General features: G+C 43.3%; 1 protein-coding gene across 3 annotated transcripts in view; it reads right to left on the bottom strand.

The window, feature by feature from the left end:
* The window catches only part of CACNA2D3 (calcium voltage-gated channel auxiliary subunit alpha2delta 3), a 1,120,348-nt gene that overhangs the window by 119,594 nt on the left and 983,210 nt on the right, over positions 1-17,544 (bottom strand). For all 3 annotated transcript variants that reach the window (XM_088478672.1, XM_088478674.1, XM_088478673.1), the window contains one exon: positions 7,669-7,731. In XM_088478672.1, the coding sequence (XP_088334798.1) occupies positions 7,669-7,731 (63 nt within the window). The remainder of the gene's footprint in view (positions 1-7,668; positions 7,732-17,544) is intronic.

A 17,544-nucleotide genomic window follows, 5' to 3' on the forward strand; every position in this document is an offset into this window, starting at 1 on the left:
ACAGACGCACGCTTGTCGCTGCTGCTTTGAGGATGCAGGTGCGGCTACAGCCCACACAATTCACATAGACAGAAAAAAGAAGAAGAATATTTTTATTGTTTGTGTAGCACACTTTGAGGGTGTCACCACCCTTTAACAGACAGACGCACGCTTGTCGCTGCTGCTTTAAGGATGCAGGTGCGGCTACAGCCCACACAATTCACATAGACAGATAAAAGAAGAAGAATATTTTTATTGTTTGTGTAGCACACTTTGAGGGTGTCACCACCCTTTAACAGACAGACGCACGCTTGTCGCTGCTGCTTTAAGGATGCAGGTGCGGCTACAGCCCACACATTTCACAAAGACCGAAAAAAAAAGAACAATATTTTAATTGTTTGTGTAGCACACTTTGAGGGTGTCACCACCCTTTAACAGACAGACGCACGCTTGTCGCAGCTGCTTTAAGGATGCAGGTGCGGCTACAGCCCACACAATTCACAAAGACAGAAAAAAGAACAATATTTTAATTGTTTGTGTAGCACACTTTGAGGGTGTCACCACCCTTTAACAGACAGACGCACGCTTGTCGCTGCTGCTTTAAGGATGCAGGTGCGGCTACAGCCCACACAATTCACAAAGACAGAAAAAAGAAGAATATTTTTATTGTTTGTGTAGCACACTTTGAGGGTGTCACCACCCTTTAACAGACAGACGCACGCTTGTCGCTGCTGCTTTGAGGATGCAAGTGCGGCTACAGCCCACACAATTCACAAAGACAGAAAAAAAAAGAACAATATTTTAATTGTTTGTGTAGCACACTTTGAGGGTGTCACCACCCTTTAACAGACAGACGCACGCTTGTCGCTGCTGCTTTGAGGATGCAGGTGGAATCTAGACGGGATTTGGAACCGAGGACACACTACCTCCATCAATTGTCTAAATCCCACTGCACTAATGTCGGATACCGGACGCACGTCTAACACCAACATTGCAGTCAAGGCCTCAGTTATACGTTTTGCTTCAGGATGACTGCTGTCGTACTTCATCCTCATCGCTAGGGACTGTTGGAGGGTCAATTGTTTAGTAAAAGTAGTGATGTTCCTACTTCCTCTCTGGGATGATGAACAACTCCCAGCAGCAGCAACAGCACTAGTAGGAAGTGGTTCTTGATCTTTCCCTATTTTATTTTTATCAGAGAAAGTTTGGTCCTCCATTTATGTTATATTGATATATATACGTGCGGCTAAAGCGCACACAAACACAGAAAATATTTTTTTATTTTTGCTGGAGAGTAGTGCACTTTGTGGGTTACACCACCCTTTAAGAAATGAGCCAGCCAGCTCTTTACTTATGGGACACAGGCGCACGCTTGGCGCTGCTCCTTTGTTGATGCACGTGCAGCCACAGTGCACACAAGTCACAAACACAGAAAATATATATTTTTTTGGTTTGGAGTGTACTTTGGGGGTTACAGAACCCTTTAACGGTCAAGCCAGCCGGCCCTTTACTTATGACACAGGCGCACGCTTGGCACTACTTTGTTGATGCACGTGCGGCTACTGCGCACACAATTCACAAACACAGAAAATAATTTTTTTTTTGGTTTGGACTGGAGTGTACTTTCGGGGGTTACAGCACCCTTTAACGGTCAAGCCAGCCGGCCCTTTACTTATGACACAGGCGCACGCTTGGCACTACTTTGTTGATGCACGTGCGGCTACTGCGCACACAATTCACAAACACAGAAAATAAATTTTTTTTTGGTTTGGACTGGAGTGTACTTTGGGGGTTACAGCACCCTTTAACGGTCAAGCCAGCTGGCCCTTTACTTATGACACAGGCGCACGCTTGGCACTACTTTGTTGATGCACATGCGGCTACTGCGCACACAATTCACAAACACAGAAAATAATTTTTTTTTTGGTTTGGACTGGAGTGTACTTTGGGGGTTACAGCACCCTTTAACGGTCAAGCCAGCCGGCCCTTTACTTATGACACAGGCGCACGCTTGGCACTACTTTGTTGATGCACGTGCGGCTACTGCGCACACAATTCACAAACACAGAAAATAATTTTTTTTTTGGTTTGGACTGGAGTGTACTTTCGGGGGTTACAGCACCTTTAACGGTCAAGCCAGCCGGCCCTTTACTTATGACACAGGCGCACGCTTGGCACTACTTTGTTGATGCACGTGCGGCTACTGCGCACACAATTCACAAACACAGAAAATAATTTTTTTTTTGGTTTGGACTGGAGTGTACTTTCGGGGGTTACAGCACCCTTAACGGTCAAGCCAGCCGGCCCTTTACTTATGACACAGGCGCACGCTTGGCACTACTTTGTTGATGCACGTGCGGCTACTGCGCACACAATTCACAAACACAGAAAATAATTTTTTTTTTGGTTTGGACTGGAGTGTACTTTCGGGGGTTACAGCACCCTTAACGGTCAAGCCAGCCGGCCCTTTACTTATGACACAGGCGCACGCTTGGCACTACTTTGTTGATGCACGTGCGGCTACTGCGCACACAATTCACAAACACAGAAAATAATTTTTTTTTGGTTTGGACTGGAGTGTACTTTCGGGGGTTACAGCACCCTTTAACGGTCAAGCCAGCCGGCCCTTTACTTATGACACAGGCGCACGCTTGGCACTACTTTGTTGATGCACGTGCGGCTACTGCGCACACAATTCACAAACACAGAAAATATATTATTTTTTTAGCACTTGGGGGGAGCACCCCTGATGGACAGAGCACCCCCTGGACAACACTACAGCACCTCTTTAGGACTGGGACACTGCACAGGACTTTGGAGTGGACACAGCCCCTATGGAGAACTGACTGCACAACACAGTCCAGCCAGCCCCTATGGACTTTGAAGTAGTGGACACAGCCCCTATTAACAACAGCAGCACAGCACAACACAGCCAGCCCCTATGGACTTTGAAGTAGTGGACAACAGCAGCACTACACTACACTACACTACACAGCCCTAACTCCCACCCTCCCTCTTCACTGTCCACAGCCGAGTGAGAAAATGGCGCCGACGTGGGTACCTTATATAGGATCCAAAACCCGCGAGACTCGGAAGGCGGGATGATGACGTTTTGCCTCGATTTCAGATCCGAGTCAGGCGGGAAAAGTCGAGCCTGATTCGGATCGGACTCGGATCGGGGGGGCTCGGGGGGGTTCGGATTTCAGAAATCCGAACCCGCTCACCCCTAATATATATATAATGTATATATATATATATTCTTTTTAAAAAAAAAAAACTTTACTGTGTTCTGCCGGTAGAACACAGTCGGAGCAGCAGCCGGAGCCGGAGGGGGGATGAGAGAGTGATGGAGGGAGCTGGAGGAGGACCTGCCCAGCTGACAGCAGGTAAGTATAACCCGCTATATGCCACCTGAGAGTGGCGTATAGTAACACCATCAAATTCCGAAAATACATAATTTTTGGAATTTGATGAATAGCCTAATTTCCATATCCCCATACTAATGTACTAATGTATGGGGAGTGTGGAAATTAATGCAGGGGGACTTAGCAAGGAGATATCAGTGATATCTCCTTTGTTAAGTGCGTTCATGAAAACTAAAATAACGGTAATTAAAGAAAATGTCCTTAAAACTGTTATTTTAGTGTTGATGAATAGGCCCCTTAGACTTAAGCAGACAACTGCCATATACTGTGGATGCACATCACTAGCATAGTGTAGGTGCAGGGGTTGCGGCTGCTATGGGGCCCCAGGTCGCCTCCGGAGCCCGGCCCTCCCCCTGCACCTACGCTGTCAGACCAGCCAGCTATGTAACCGACGACATTGGACAGTAACTTATGATGTCAGGGTACATCTACTGAAGGGAATTTATCCGCTATCAGCCAGTTATGCACCGTGGTCGCCTCCTCCTTCAGCAGTGTGCAGCGCAGGGCAGACATCTGATCTCCCGGTCGGCTCCGCTTCCATCTCTCCTCTCTGACTGATACTGGGAGGAGGCGTGGCTGTGATCCAGGGATGTCTCAGCAGGCTCAGCACAGCCACACCTCCTTCCAGCATCAGTCAGGGAGGAGAGACAGGGCCAACCGGGAGAAGAGATCATGTATAGTACTTGCCTTGCGCAGGACACGCTGAAGGAAGACGATCACGGAGCAGTGATAAGTCATGAAGGGGGGTTAGGGGTGGCAGCGGGGGACCTAGTGTGGGTGGGCGGTTGGGGGGTGGTGGTGTGTAGTTACGCCACTAGTTCTCAATTTCATTAATGCTGTTGTTTAGGAACACAGGGATGTGCAGTGTTGGCTCTGCCATCCAGTAATCAACTGTCACATGCTCCTGCATTCCTAAAGTGTTACCCCCCACAGAAGTCTAAAAAATGTTGTATGGGGTGTTCCAGACGGCTGAGAGTAGCACATGATTGGCTGAGCCAGATAATGCAGCATGTGATTGGTGCTGTGTCACATGCTGCCCTATCTTGCCTCCTCTCCACCCCTTTTGAGAGTCGACTACTCTGATCACCATCAATAACAGCAATAGTCTTCTTACTGCAAGAGTATCTGCATAACATTTAATATGTAAAAACTTTTATTTAAAAAAAAAAAAAAACATTTTGAAGGAGATACAACAGTGATAAAACTCTTTGCGTATGATAAATGTTGCTCCAGCCAATCAGCTCCCAACTGTCATCTGTTTGAAAGATGACAGTTGGGAGCCGATTGGCTTCATACTCTCGGAAATGATAAAACTCGTTGAAAAATGAGGCCCACAGTATGTCACCTAACCACTGAAAAACATGTAATGCTTAAAATACACCTAATTTGTGACCTGGATTAGATTCTCAGTTCTGAAGATGAACTGTAAAATCTTCTGCCAGAAAAAGACAATAAAATCAATTGCAATAATACAACTGAGCTACAAAAAAATCAGTTGTATGGTGGACAGGTGCATTGGGCCATTAGTAGCCTTACAATTCCCTGATCCGCAGTACATGTAACTTCTCACTGTAATTTGTTCTTGTCAAGAATCAGTAACTACATCCACAGAATTAGGTCACGTCTATAGAGAACGCGATCGGCATCAGTCACTTTTTGAGACTGCAGGCATGCCAGGGATGGGAGGCAGTCTTATTGTCAGGACAAGTTACTGTCTCAATGTAAGACCTCAACAAACCTGCTGTAGAATGGAGCATGAAGATAAAAGTATAAGATATATATTTAAATAAATATGTGCCCATTGTTATAGTGACGTCTAAAGCTAAGTGCACACCTCAGCCCAATGATCCGTCTGACTGCTCAATTAAGTTTCAGTGTAAAAACGAGTGTACACACAAGTCAATGATCGCTCCTATAAGAACGAACGATGGTATGCGTTCGGCATCCCAGTGGTCAGAATGCTGACGCTTACATTACAGGTGCCAGAATACAGATGCCGGTCAGAATCCCGGCGCCAGCATCCTGACCGTTGGGATGCCAAAGGTAAGTAACGGGGTGAGGGGGAGGGTTAAGGTATAGGTACTAGGGGGAGGTTTAGGCACTAAGGGTGGAGGGTTAGGTTTAGGGTGCGGGGAGGGGGAGTTTAGGTTCAGGTACTAGGGGGGGATGGCTAGGGTTAGGCACCAAAGAGGGAGGGTTAGGGTAGGGAGAGGGGGAGGGTTAGCATACTGACCAACAAGTGTCGGTATGTTAACCCTGTCGGAATCCCGGCGTTGGGATTCTGACCGCCAGGATCCCGACCGTCGGCATTTCATACCAATTCCCAAATGATCATAGGATGACAATCCTGCTATGGAAATCAACTTATGGTTTTGAAAATTGTTGCGCATGGCGCCAGGATTGGATGAGCCAATCCAAACGACCATCTCCCCAGAGTGCTGCGTATACATTACTCAGAAATCATCTCATCAGATTATTGCATAGTGTGCACCCAGCTCGACATTATAATTTTATTATTTCCTCATGTGAGAACAGTTAATTATCCTTAGCCAGCCTTTCAGCAGTTGCTTGCCTGATGCTGCCATATTTCTGAGAATCACATCCAGGGCTCTATTTACAAAACAGGAAAACTAGGCTTATACATTGGGTAGCACAGTGTAGGACACTGAAAGTGATGGGTTTATGTTAATTAGAGCTTTCATTTTCAATATTCCTTTTGTATTTTGATCTTTACTACCACCCATTTTACCCATAGTGTAGGGTAGTAGAGCATAAGCATTTGGAGAAGTTGCTAATTTAGGGTGGATTCACTAATAGGGCAACACCCACATCTGCCCAGGTATTTTAAGGGGTTTGGTCAAGCAGCCATGTCCTATTTTGAATAAAGAGGCGCCCTATGCACATCTGAATGGATGTGACCATGCTATTTTGGAGGTGTGGTTACACCTCCCTTGCATGCCTGCCCCCTTCCCCAGACAGGCCCTGTACCAGGTCCTTTGATGGTACTTGTCCCATTCCCCTCTCATCGGCTCTGACAACATCAACTGTGAAGACAGCCCTGAGCATACTAGTTTGGACTAAACAAATAAAGGGCCTGATTCAGACCCACTCGCAAGCGGCTGTCCGCTCGCAAGTGGGTCGATGTTGTGCACTGCGCATGCGCACGACGGCGGGAGCTCCGTCGTGCGCATGCGCCAGACGCGACGAGCGAAGGAAAGTCCTTCGCTCGTTGTGTCTGATCAAAGGGGGCGTGCTGTCGATGTTGATTGACAGCACGCCCCCTTTGGTGGGCGTGCCGGGGGCGTGGCTCCCTGACGGGGGCGTTCCCAAGGGAACGCCTACCGTCAGAAGCCGGCCCACTGACATCACTAGTGATGTCAGTGGGAGTGATTTTGGCTCTGATAGAGCCAAAATCACTCTGGGCCTTACGGTTGAAAACTCAACCGCAGGCTCCGGCTCGCAGTTTCGATGGTCGCGATGGTCACGACCATCGCGGCCATCAAACTGCACGCTCGTATAGGCTGTGGGTGGTGACCCACAGCTATACGAGCGTCCAGGAGGACGCTCCAGAATTATGGAGGGCGGCCCTCATTCAGAGCGTGCGCTCTGCTCAGAGCGTACGGCTCTGAATGAGGGCCAAAGTGCCTATTAGTGGAAACATATGCTAAAGTTGACAGGACAGAACATATCCAGAACTACAGAAATTACAGTAGTATACAGTCCAGTTGACCAAACAACATAGTAGCCTTTGTTAAACTTGCAGTTTCCACAAAGCAAAGCTGGTTATGCAAACCTCTCATTACATATTACATAAGTATTACATTTAAAGAAAAAACAGAGAGCTTTCTATCTTATGCTGGGCATACACTATACACTTATCTGTCCAATCTGGCTGGTTGGAATGAAAACCTGGCAATGTATGGGAGCAAATGACATTCGAGCATATGGCCCCAACAACTGGAAAATGGACAAAAACGATTGTACAAATTGGTTAAATTCATTTGATTTAATTAATTTGTCTGAATAACCAGTTTTGTCTGTTTTCCAGTATTTCTGAGCAAATTGTCGATTGCCATTTGCTCCCATACACCACCAGATTGTCATTCCAACCAGGCAGATTGGACTGATGTTTGACAGATAATTCTATAGCGTATGCCCAGTATAAGACTTCTCCTGTACAGGTCTTGAGGTTACATTATGTTCATGACACCTGCAAGTTTATATTTAATTAGTGATTTTGTTAGGGAAAAAAAAAACAACTTACCTGTCTGTAATCTTCAGACACCAGGATAAATCCATTATTGTCAATGAGATAACAGTTTAAGATCTAAAGGGAACATCACTGAATTAATATATAAACTGTAACATTATACATCATTTATTTTCATGCAATCACAGCAAATTTGCACAAATCATCAAAATAATTGCGTTTCTCAAAAATACAATTTACTAACACTTGCTTGAAATGCAGAACAGGATTTTGAACAATATTGGCATACAGTAAGACAATAGAGGATCAGGAATGCGGGGCAGAGTATGTGTGTGCATATATACAGTGTATATATATATATATATGTATATATATATATATATATATATATATATATGCACATCCCCTCTGTTCTGCAGTGATTTCTGAAACCCAATTGATTTTGGAAGCTATACTGATTTGTGTTCTGTAAGTCAGTCTGCTCCTGATATGCCCCATTCCAAACAGTATGAGAATACACCTGCTTGCACTGTCATTTACTCCTAATTTGCATAGTTATCCAGGTTATGGGCGAGAATAAATGTAAGAAAAAAAAGTGAAGACTGCAGGTGTATGTCAGGGTCCAGTCTTCAACTCGGGCAACTAGTTAATAATAATGATTAAATGGATTGCCTGTATTATATAAGTCAGCTACTAAGTAATTTTTATAGTGCAGATCCTGTTTTGTGTGTCATTTTTTTTATCTATGATATTATATGACTATAATTGTTGATGTATACAATATATATATATATATATAAACAGCATAATACTATAAAGTACATGCTTCATGAGACAGACATAAATTACATCCTTATAAGGATTGATACATTGATTGATTACTTGATTGATTGAATGGTATAATATGCTTGGTAAGGGTTATATATACCCTGTTTAAACTTGGATGTTTATATGATTTAATTCTTATTTACACATTGTGATTGTGGTTAGTACAGACTGTTAGAAATATAATATTTGCGCATATGCTGTTTCTTTTCTTGATTGATATTGATAAATAATTTAACATGTAAGCTCATATTTAGGAGTGTCTACAGAATCACTGCCAACACAAAGATAAAGGCTCTTTACGATTTATGAAGGGCTACTGCCAGTTTCAGCTATTGCCAAGGTTCACAGCCAGGCCCATAGCCTTCTCGACTGACTTGCTGCCGGCCAGTATTGCTGGGAAGCTGATGATTGCTTTGTTCTGAAACATAACATTTCAACCCCTCCCTCCCACCTATCAAACTTTATTTAATTTAGACATTCTGCTGCAGCAGTGGAGCCTGGACAGCATTCTGCATTAGACATCCGTGTATCTGAACTACAGCCTCGCCAGCCAGGAGCGGTAACAGTTATTTTTATTTTACAAAGTAAAGTGTCTGAGGGGGTGAGAAGTGAGTATTGGGGACAGGAGAGGTGTTAGGCTGAAGGAGGAGCAGTAGGCTGAAACTTTGCCAAGGGCACAGAGAAAACTGGCACTGACTCTGTGTCCAACAGTGAGCATGATGCCAAACAAATATACCGGACATACAGCTAATCTGGGCTGGTGCCTGACCACTACCCTGCCCATGCAGCACAAAAGTGCAAGCATTATCCAGAACCAGAAGAGAAGGAAGGTTCAATTCCGATAAATGGTACAAAAAAAAAAAGTAATTGTTACCAGCAGATGACTGAGTTAAGGTTTCTACAGTGACTATTTAATCTTTCATATTAGCTGTAACTCTTCATTCACCGTAAGCTGCACAGAAATGCCAGTTGCCTATAGCTGCTTTACTAGAGATGGCTGAGAAGGCTTATTGCCTTTCCGTAGCCACACCAAGTTCCCCATCAACAGCTACAATTGTTATCCCAATACCTTATGTAGCAATTCTCCACACTTTAGAGTGTAAGTCCATTTCACTAGGGCAATCTTTACCTTCTATTTCATCTCATTATATTATTTATTTGTAATATGAAGGGATGCGGTCATAATACCGACTCCCGACACCTGTCAAAATCCCGGAACCGTCATCCCGAATCACGACGGTAAGTACTGGGGTTAGGCACAAGGGGGAGGATTAGGGTTAGGTATTAAGGGGGGGGAGGGTTAGGTTTAGAGTGTGGGTGGGGGGGTTAGGTTTTGGCACTAGGGGGGGTTAGGTATAGGCAACGGAAGAAAGGGTAGGGATAGGATACTGACCGACTGGTGTCGGTATCCTAACTCAGTCAGGACGCCGGCGTCAGGATTCAGACCGACGGGATTCCAATCGCCGGCATCCCGTACCCAACCCATTATGAACACCGCACTGTACTGAACTGAACTGTGCAATAGGATTGAAAAGTATAAATAAAGAATAATAACAGCAATAAGGTTGAAGTTCCCTAATTTGGCTCAACATTCAGTGAAACATTTTCAATGGAATCTTTACATGAAACAATATTCATTTAAACGAATGGCAGCTGTTCCTTCAATTAATATTTCAAATTATGCAAAGAAATTAATTTTCTTTATTTGTATTGTTTCATAATATGTATCGAAGGGTGATGTAAAAACAAATGATAATTATAAATTAGATATATTTGCAAATTAAAATGAGAAACCTATAGAATGCTTAACAGTGCTTACAGCATAAAACTGTCCTAACTTAGGAAGAAATGTTATTTCATCACTTGCTATGGGAAACTTGCTGGGAATGACCTGAATCAGCAAATGCATTGGCGATTTTAGGAAACAGCTATTCTGCTTTAATCACTGATATAATAGTTTTCCATAGGTTACACAGAATGTTTTCAATTTGCCTGTTTGGAGCCTAGAGACGGAAAGCATTTCCTGTCTGTTGCGTATAATTGTATTAAAATATTTGTGACTGCACTTAGTGCAGAAATGGGAGATAACGTGTAATTATAGGATGGGATCATTTCTGAAAATTCATTTTACTTTTTCCATTTTAAGGCGGCTCAAAATCTCAACAGTATTAGAGTTAAACAATTGTTTTGTATTTTAACCTCCAAATATAAGCATTTTAAATGGATTGCATTCAATACAACAGTGCTTTACCCATTTTTCATAGGACGACCTCATAGAGTATGTTATTAATACAGATTCCGTGTATGGATCCATTAAAAAGGATTTATAGGATAAATAAAACTGCCCTCTCTGGGAGCAGGACTGATAGAAAAAGCCAATAGTGTGCTAATAACATACCAAGCATAGCTGCCCCGCCACAAGCCAGCACTAAGTAATGTACAGTAGGACAATGGTAATGATTAGCATGTTAGCCCAGTTGATTAGCATATTAAACAGCCCAACTTGCAAGGTTGAGCCATGCATCCTCTCAGTGGTAAATGGAAGCATTGAGGGTGGGGTGGGGCCAGTGTCGGACTGGGGCATGAAGGGCCCACCGGGGGAATGCAGTGATAGGGGCCCATGCTTAAGGGGTGTGGCCAACCACCACAGACATTTGGCTAACCAATAGGCAAATACTGGTGTAGTTTTTATAGAAAGGAACCAAGCACCCATGTTGATCAGTGGTACTACTCCAGAAGGTAACTGACAATCTAATAGAGTAACAATGTATAATTTTAGGTCTGGAACCTGACACCTAGATGAGAAGGGTGGGTCCTCAGGCAGTGGGGCCCACCAGGGATTTCCCCTGTACCCCTGTGGGCCAGTCCAACCCTGGGGGGGGCTGACAGCAAAAGCCAGGACTTAAAAAAATAGGTGACAGCTCCTCGTTAAAAAGAGTGTATTACAAGTGTTAATTTAGTGAGGAACTTAGAAAAACTGGGGTTTTCTAGTTCCCCATTTGACCCACGGCCTATCAGAAAGATAGCCTCAATATAAGCTAACCTGTCAAAACCTGACATGCGAAATGGGGTTTGGCAAATTGTGTTTTTTCAGTTTTTGATAATACAAGGGATACTTAAAAATGTCGAAACCATATGAAAACAGCAGACTTTATGCTTAGTAAATATACCACTTAGTTTTTACTCTGTTATAAATCTTGGGCACATTTATCTGCCTATAGCGTTCATAGGTTCACTCCAACATCCTGTGTCTGGAAATTTGTTGAACTGTGCATGGTGGAAATATTGAAAATGTCACATCAAGGTCCATACTACAACCACTACCCCTTTAGGACCATTCCCGTCACTTATTCCACCCCTCCCATTATTCTTCTAAAACACTGCTTGGTTCATCTTCATTTACATATTTTATCAATTGATTATCAGATGGGGGAGATGTGTTTTTTATTATTATTTTTTATTATTACTATTAAATTACAGAAATAAAATGCACCTGGAAAGTGCAAAAGTGCATCCCAAAGTATAGGATGACTTCTCATTACCAGCCTGTGTACCTGTACAATGAGAGTCATTCTGAGTGGAGAATAATGATTGGTAGTCCTGCTGAATAGAGAAAGCCTCTGTGTGTGTGCACACTGCACACACCATCCAAACCCATTTCACCAGTCTAGTCCAGCAAAATTAAATACAATTTTTTCATTTGGTGCATTAACTGGGCATATTGATGCGTCTAACTTGTATATTTAATAATTAAGTGAAAATACAGGTGCAAATGGTATAAGACTCCAGAATTTTGTGGCATTTTCCCGTACTCTGGGAGTGCAAAGTAGCCCCAGGACATGAGTCACTTCCCCAGTGAAGTAGGCCATCTAAAAGCTTCATGACGCAATTGCCAGCAAATTGCATCATCATTGTCCTGCTCACTGAGGCCACAAATCGGGATATTCCACAGCGCTCTGGATCTTCAGGTGGGATATGCTGTAATATGCACTATAAAATACAAATATTGTAACTTCCATTCTTATTTGATCTATCAACAAGGACATAATCTCTAACTTTTTTAAATCAATTTTCTTTATCCCCCCCAACTCGTATCCACAGATGGCCTCATCAGAGCCGTAGCTAGACTTTTTGGGGCCCTGTGCCAGAAAGAGCATTGGCGCCCCCCTCATTTATCAAAGGGACATAATGCACCCAAAAAAGGGACATGGCCTCATGGAGAAGGGCCAGGGAAGAGATAGGAGAGGCCAGGAGATGCTGGGGAGGAAATAAGAAGACGCTAGAAGCAAGAATGATAATAAACAGAAAATTGACAGGCCCAAACAGCGCCCCCTGACCTGTGGTGCCCTGTGTGATGGCACCGGCCGCACTACCCTAGCTACCGCCCCGGTCCTCATTATAGGCATACCCCTGAACTGAGATCATTTTTGTTTTTTCGTATCAAGCGTAAATTATTCACATACCAACAGTGCCACCTCTAGCCTATTGTGCTTATCTTACTGAATATTCTTTCTAACACCACATGCATTTTCTAGCACATGGGAAATACTCTATACACACAGTACTTCTGATACTCTATACACACAGTACTTCTGATACTCTATACACACAGAAGTTCTGATACTCTATACACACAGTACTTCTGATACTCTATACCAGTGATTCCCAACCTCGGTCCTCAAGGCACACTAACAGTCCTGGTTTTAGTGCTATCCATGATTGTGCACAGATGGTTTAATCAAAATAACTGAGGCACATATTAAGTCACCTATGCTCAAGTATGGTTATCCCTAAAACCTGGACTGTTAGTGTGCCTTGAGAACCGTGGTTGGAACCCCTGCTCTATACACACAGAACTTCTGATACTCTATACACACAGTACTTCTGATACTCTATACACACAGTACTTCTGATACTCTATACACAAAGTACTTCTGATACTGTATACACACAGAACATCTGAGTAGTAAACATTAACTATTTTATTTTCTCCTACAGTATTTTAGCTAAGATTTTCTTACGTCATCAAACTTAGCATCAAAACTTTGTCGGAAGTCATCCTGGAAGGAAGAGCTTATTGAAATTTCTGAAGTGGATGCAGTGGAGTCTTGTTCCAGAGCCCCGTACTGATGTGCTGAACTCCGCTCTCACACCCCTCAGCTGAATGTAAGGACTCTGACCGTGTATTAATGAAAACATTGTGCAGTAACAGGGGAGCTGGTAATATTTTTAATTTGCTCGCTGAATGAGAGGGGTGGCAGAGATTTATGAAAGGAAAGAGTCCCTTAGGCCTCTTAAAGGCTTTCAAACTGTGTATTTAATTGGATACTGAATTCAAGGCTTTTGCTTTTGGCTTTAGGTCGATCTATAAAGTCTACAAATGTAGGTAAGCCCAGCAGCGCTTCTACTGCTACTTACACCACTTGAGAGCTGGGGTGTCTCTGCAATTAAAGACAAATGAATCATTAGCTAGAGGCCTGTTTCTGGCAGACATTCTGCAAATAAAGGGTTACATTCTACTTCATTCTAACCTGTGTGTGCCGCTGATACTTGCTCATTAATCATTGAATTATATAATTTAACAGGGATTTCTGCTAACAGTTTGGAATGCTTTGTGTGTAATACTTCTGTAAAAAGTACAAGAATGCAAATAAAAGGACCTATGCTGTCAGCAACCACCAATTTATGAAAAATAGCTTACAAGTTGTATACTGTGATCAAGAACAAACAAATCTACTTTTATTCCAGGGGAGGAGGGGGAAGCAGCTGAGAGAGGAACCGGTTGCTGGGGGGACAGTTAAACAGGGATGTATTGCTGAAATGAATTCTGAAACGTGATTAAATGTCAGATAGGGTACAAAGCAGAAGGTGAACCATAGCATGCCAACTACGGGAATGGGACCTCGAGGAGACGGCGAAAGTCCAAAAGCATTACATAACTAAAGACAATCGAATGGATTTTAAACAAAAAGTTATTAGAAAAAAATAAATGAAAAAGCTGTACAAAAGTCCACAGTTTAAAAGTTTAGTGGAGAGGTATATTATTCACAGTTTTTAAAAAGAATGGACACTAGAATATTTGACTGGAGGAAATAAACACAGAAATATATGACATCTTTGCTGAAACGCACATACTGTAAGTCTTCAGGGGATGGAATTTTATGTTAGGGCGAGCAGCTCCCCGTACTGTAGCTCTTCAGACATTGTATTCCCACAACAGGAGGTCTAGCTAAATCTTTGCAGACGAGCACTGGATCAACTTCATTCTATCCCTCAACACATCTTCTAGGTCAGAGGTTCTCAAACGCAGGCCTCGAGGCTTCCCAACAGTTCAGGCTTTGGAGATATCCATGGTTGAGCACAGATGGTTAAATCAAATTGACTGAGGGTTCTAATTAAGTCACCTGTGCTCAATCATGGATATCTCTAAAACCTGAACTGTTGGAGAGCCTTGTGGACTGCATTTGGGAAGACCTGTTCTAGGTATAAACTGCTAATTACACCTGGCAATACACGTTTGCAAGTTCGGTTGACAGGGTCAAAAGGTTGGCACATGGATGGTCGACATAAAAAAGGTCAACACATGCTTTTTTTTTAACCCTAATCCTCACCCTAACACTCCCCCAGTGCCTAACCCTAACCATCCACTTCCACAGCTTAACCCTAACCAGCCGCCATGTGCCTAACTCTAACCCTCATCTTAACTCTAAAAATGATGAAAAACTGCATGTCAACATTTTCTGTATCAACCATTGGACCCTGGCGGCCACAAGATGGCACCCAATGGAGCAATTCAATTGTTGCTCCTTTCAGGCACGCACAGCCGCCGGCGCTGACATTTCTACTCCCAGCCCCCAAAGTTGCTGTGCAGAAATGACGGAAAAGTGACCCCTTTCAGTGCTGAAACTGGACTTTTCGCGGGCGCGACAATGTCCTGTCATTTTGACTAGCTGCTAACTAGTAAAAGATATATATCTATCCCATGTATATCCAATACATCTCTATCTCATGTATATCTAATATCTATCTATCTCTCTCCTGTCTGTCTATCTATCTATCCATCCATGGGCATATTTAGAGAGGAGGGGGCCCATTTTCACTCACCATCCGGGGCCCACTCCTCTCTCTCCGGCGGCCGCAGCGTACTGACAGGTTTAGTAGACTCCGGGCACTAATCTGCCCGTAGTCTATTGCACATGCGCATGTCAGCCATGTTTCCGGAAATTTAACTACTGCGCATGGGCAGAACGCCGGAAAAGTGGGCGCTGTGGCCACTTTCCTGCCATTCTGTGTAGTGTCTCTTCAGCCGACGTGGGGCTTCGGAGAGGTAAGTATTAGGAAGTATGGGTGCAGGGTGTGTAGTGTGTGTGCCCCCCTAGACCCAGGGGCCTGTGTTCCCCACACACCCTGCACCCATCATAGATACGGCCATCTATCTATCTCATATCTATCTATCTATCTCATATCTATCTATCTATCTATCTATCTATCTATCTATCTATCTATCTATCTATCTATCATATATCTCATATCTATCTATCTATTTTTCTAATAACTATCTATCTAATAACCATTTATCTAGTAACTATTTATGTAGTATGTGTCTATAAATGTATCTAAAACAGTTGTTAAAGAATGTTTCTGTGCATATCATCAAGTCCATCCTCTTGCAGCTTTATATAGTACTGTAGGTTGAAGGAAAATGTACTATAAGAAATATTAAACCATACATATATTAATATAATAATAATCTTTTTTTCCCTATGAAAGCAGCCAAGTATTTGAGGGATATCTGGGGCCAGAATGTTGCATAGTACAATTCTTTGTGCTATGCACCAGCTGGAAAAAGGGAACCAATATCAGATAAAAATGAGCCCATTTTGTCACCATATCTGAATAAAAATCAGTAAATGTTGTGTTATCACCAGATTAATACTGACAAATAAGGATTAAAGTAAAGGATATAATTACACATAATTTGACCTAATCAAAACTAGATGACAAATGAAAGACAGAACAAATCATTAGGAGGGATAGATCTGCTATGAAATTTGAAACGTCTGTTACATTATGTCTGATAACAGAACAGAGGATGTATAGAGCACACCTGTAACATCACCTATATTATAATACATTCATGAAATTACCTTTCTGCACACATTCAATAGTTGAGAATAGAACTATTGAACTCTTAAAAAGAGAGCAAGGGGAGGGGTCGCCAAGCTGAGATTTTGCCCCGGGCGAGAGAAGCATAGCTTCACCCCTTGGTTTAGAGCCACAGATTGCAAACTAATACGATTACGGCACAAGTAAAGAGTACATGAGGGAAGAAGACCCTTTTGTGAGAGCTTACAATCTATAAGGTAGGGGTTGTCGAACAGAGGTGACATAGAATGGCGAGTCAATACCCTGAGGCTAACATGGAGGCAAAAATGATGTGTTATGAGGCTACTAAATTACTATTCTTCTCTTATAAAGCCAGAGATGGTGTAAGGCCTATGCCTCTATGCCCAATAGGAAGGGTTGGCACCCACCCAAGTCCTGGCTCCCTAGGCTGCAGTCTGATCTGTCCAATAGTTGATCAGTTACTGATCACCCTCACACCCAGGCCACAACCTATCCTCTTCTCTTACACCCCACCTATATCCTATCCTCCTCCCTCACACCACAGCCATATCCTCTCCTCCTTCCTTTACACCATGGCTCCATGCTCTGCTCCATCACCCTCCACCTTCATTCATACCCAGACCACATCCTCTCCATCATAATTTTTTTCTCACATCCTGGCACTTCCTCCATCACATTCCTTTTCTCACACCCAGCTACATACTCTCCTCCATCATCCTGCTCCTTCCCTCACAGTCCATCGACTTCCTCTCCTCCATCATCCTGCTCCTTCCCTTATACCCTGAACACATTCTCTCCTCCATCATCCTCCTTTCCTCACACTCTGGCCCAATCCTCTCCTCCATCATCCTCCTTCCATCACACCCCTGCCACATCATATCCTCCAACACCCTGCTCCTTCCCTGACATCCCAGCCATATGCTCTCCTCCATCATCCTGCTATTTCCCTCACAGCCCATCGACTTCCTCTTCTCC

This window comes from Taudactylus pleione, unplaced genomic scaffold, assembly GCF_031769625.1.
Source record: "Taudactylus pleione unplaced genomic scaffold, aTauple2 ptg000217l, whole genome shotgun sequence".
NCBI classification, from domain to species: domain Eukaryota; kingdom Metazoa; phylum Chordata; class Amphibia; order Anura; family Myobatrachidae; genus Taudactylus; species Taudactylus pleione.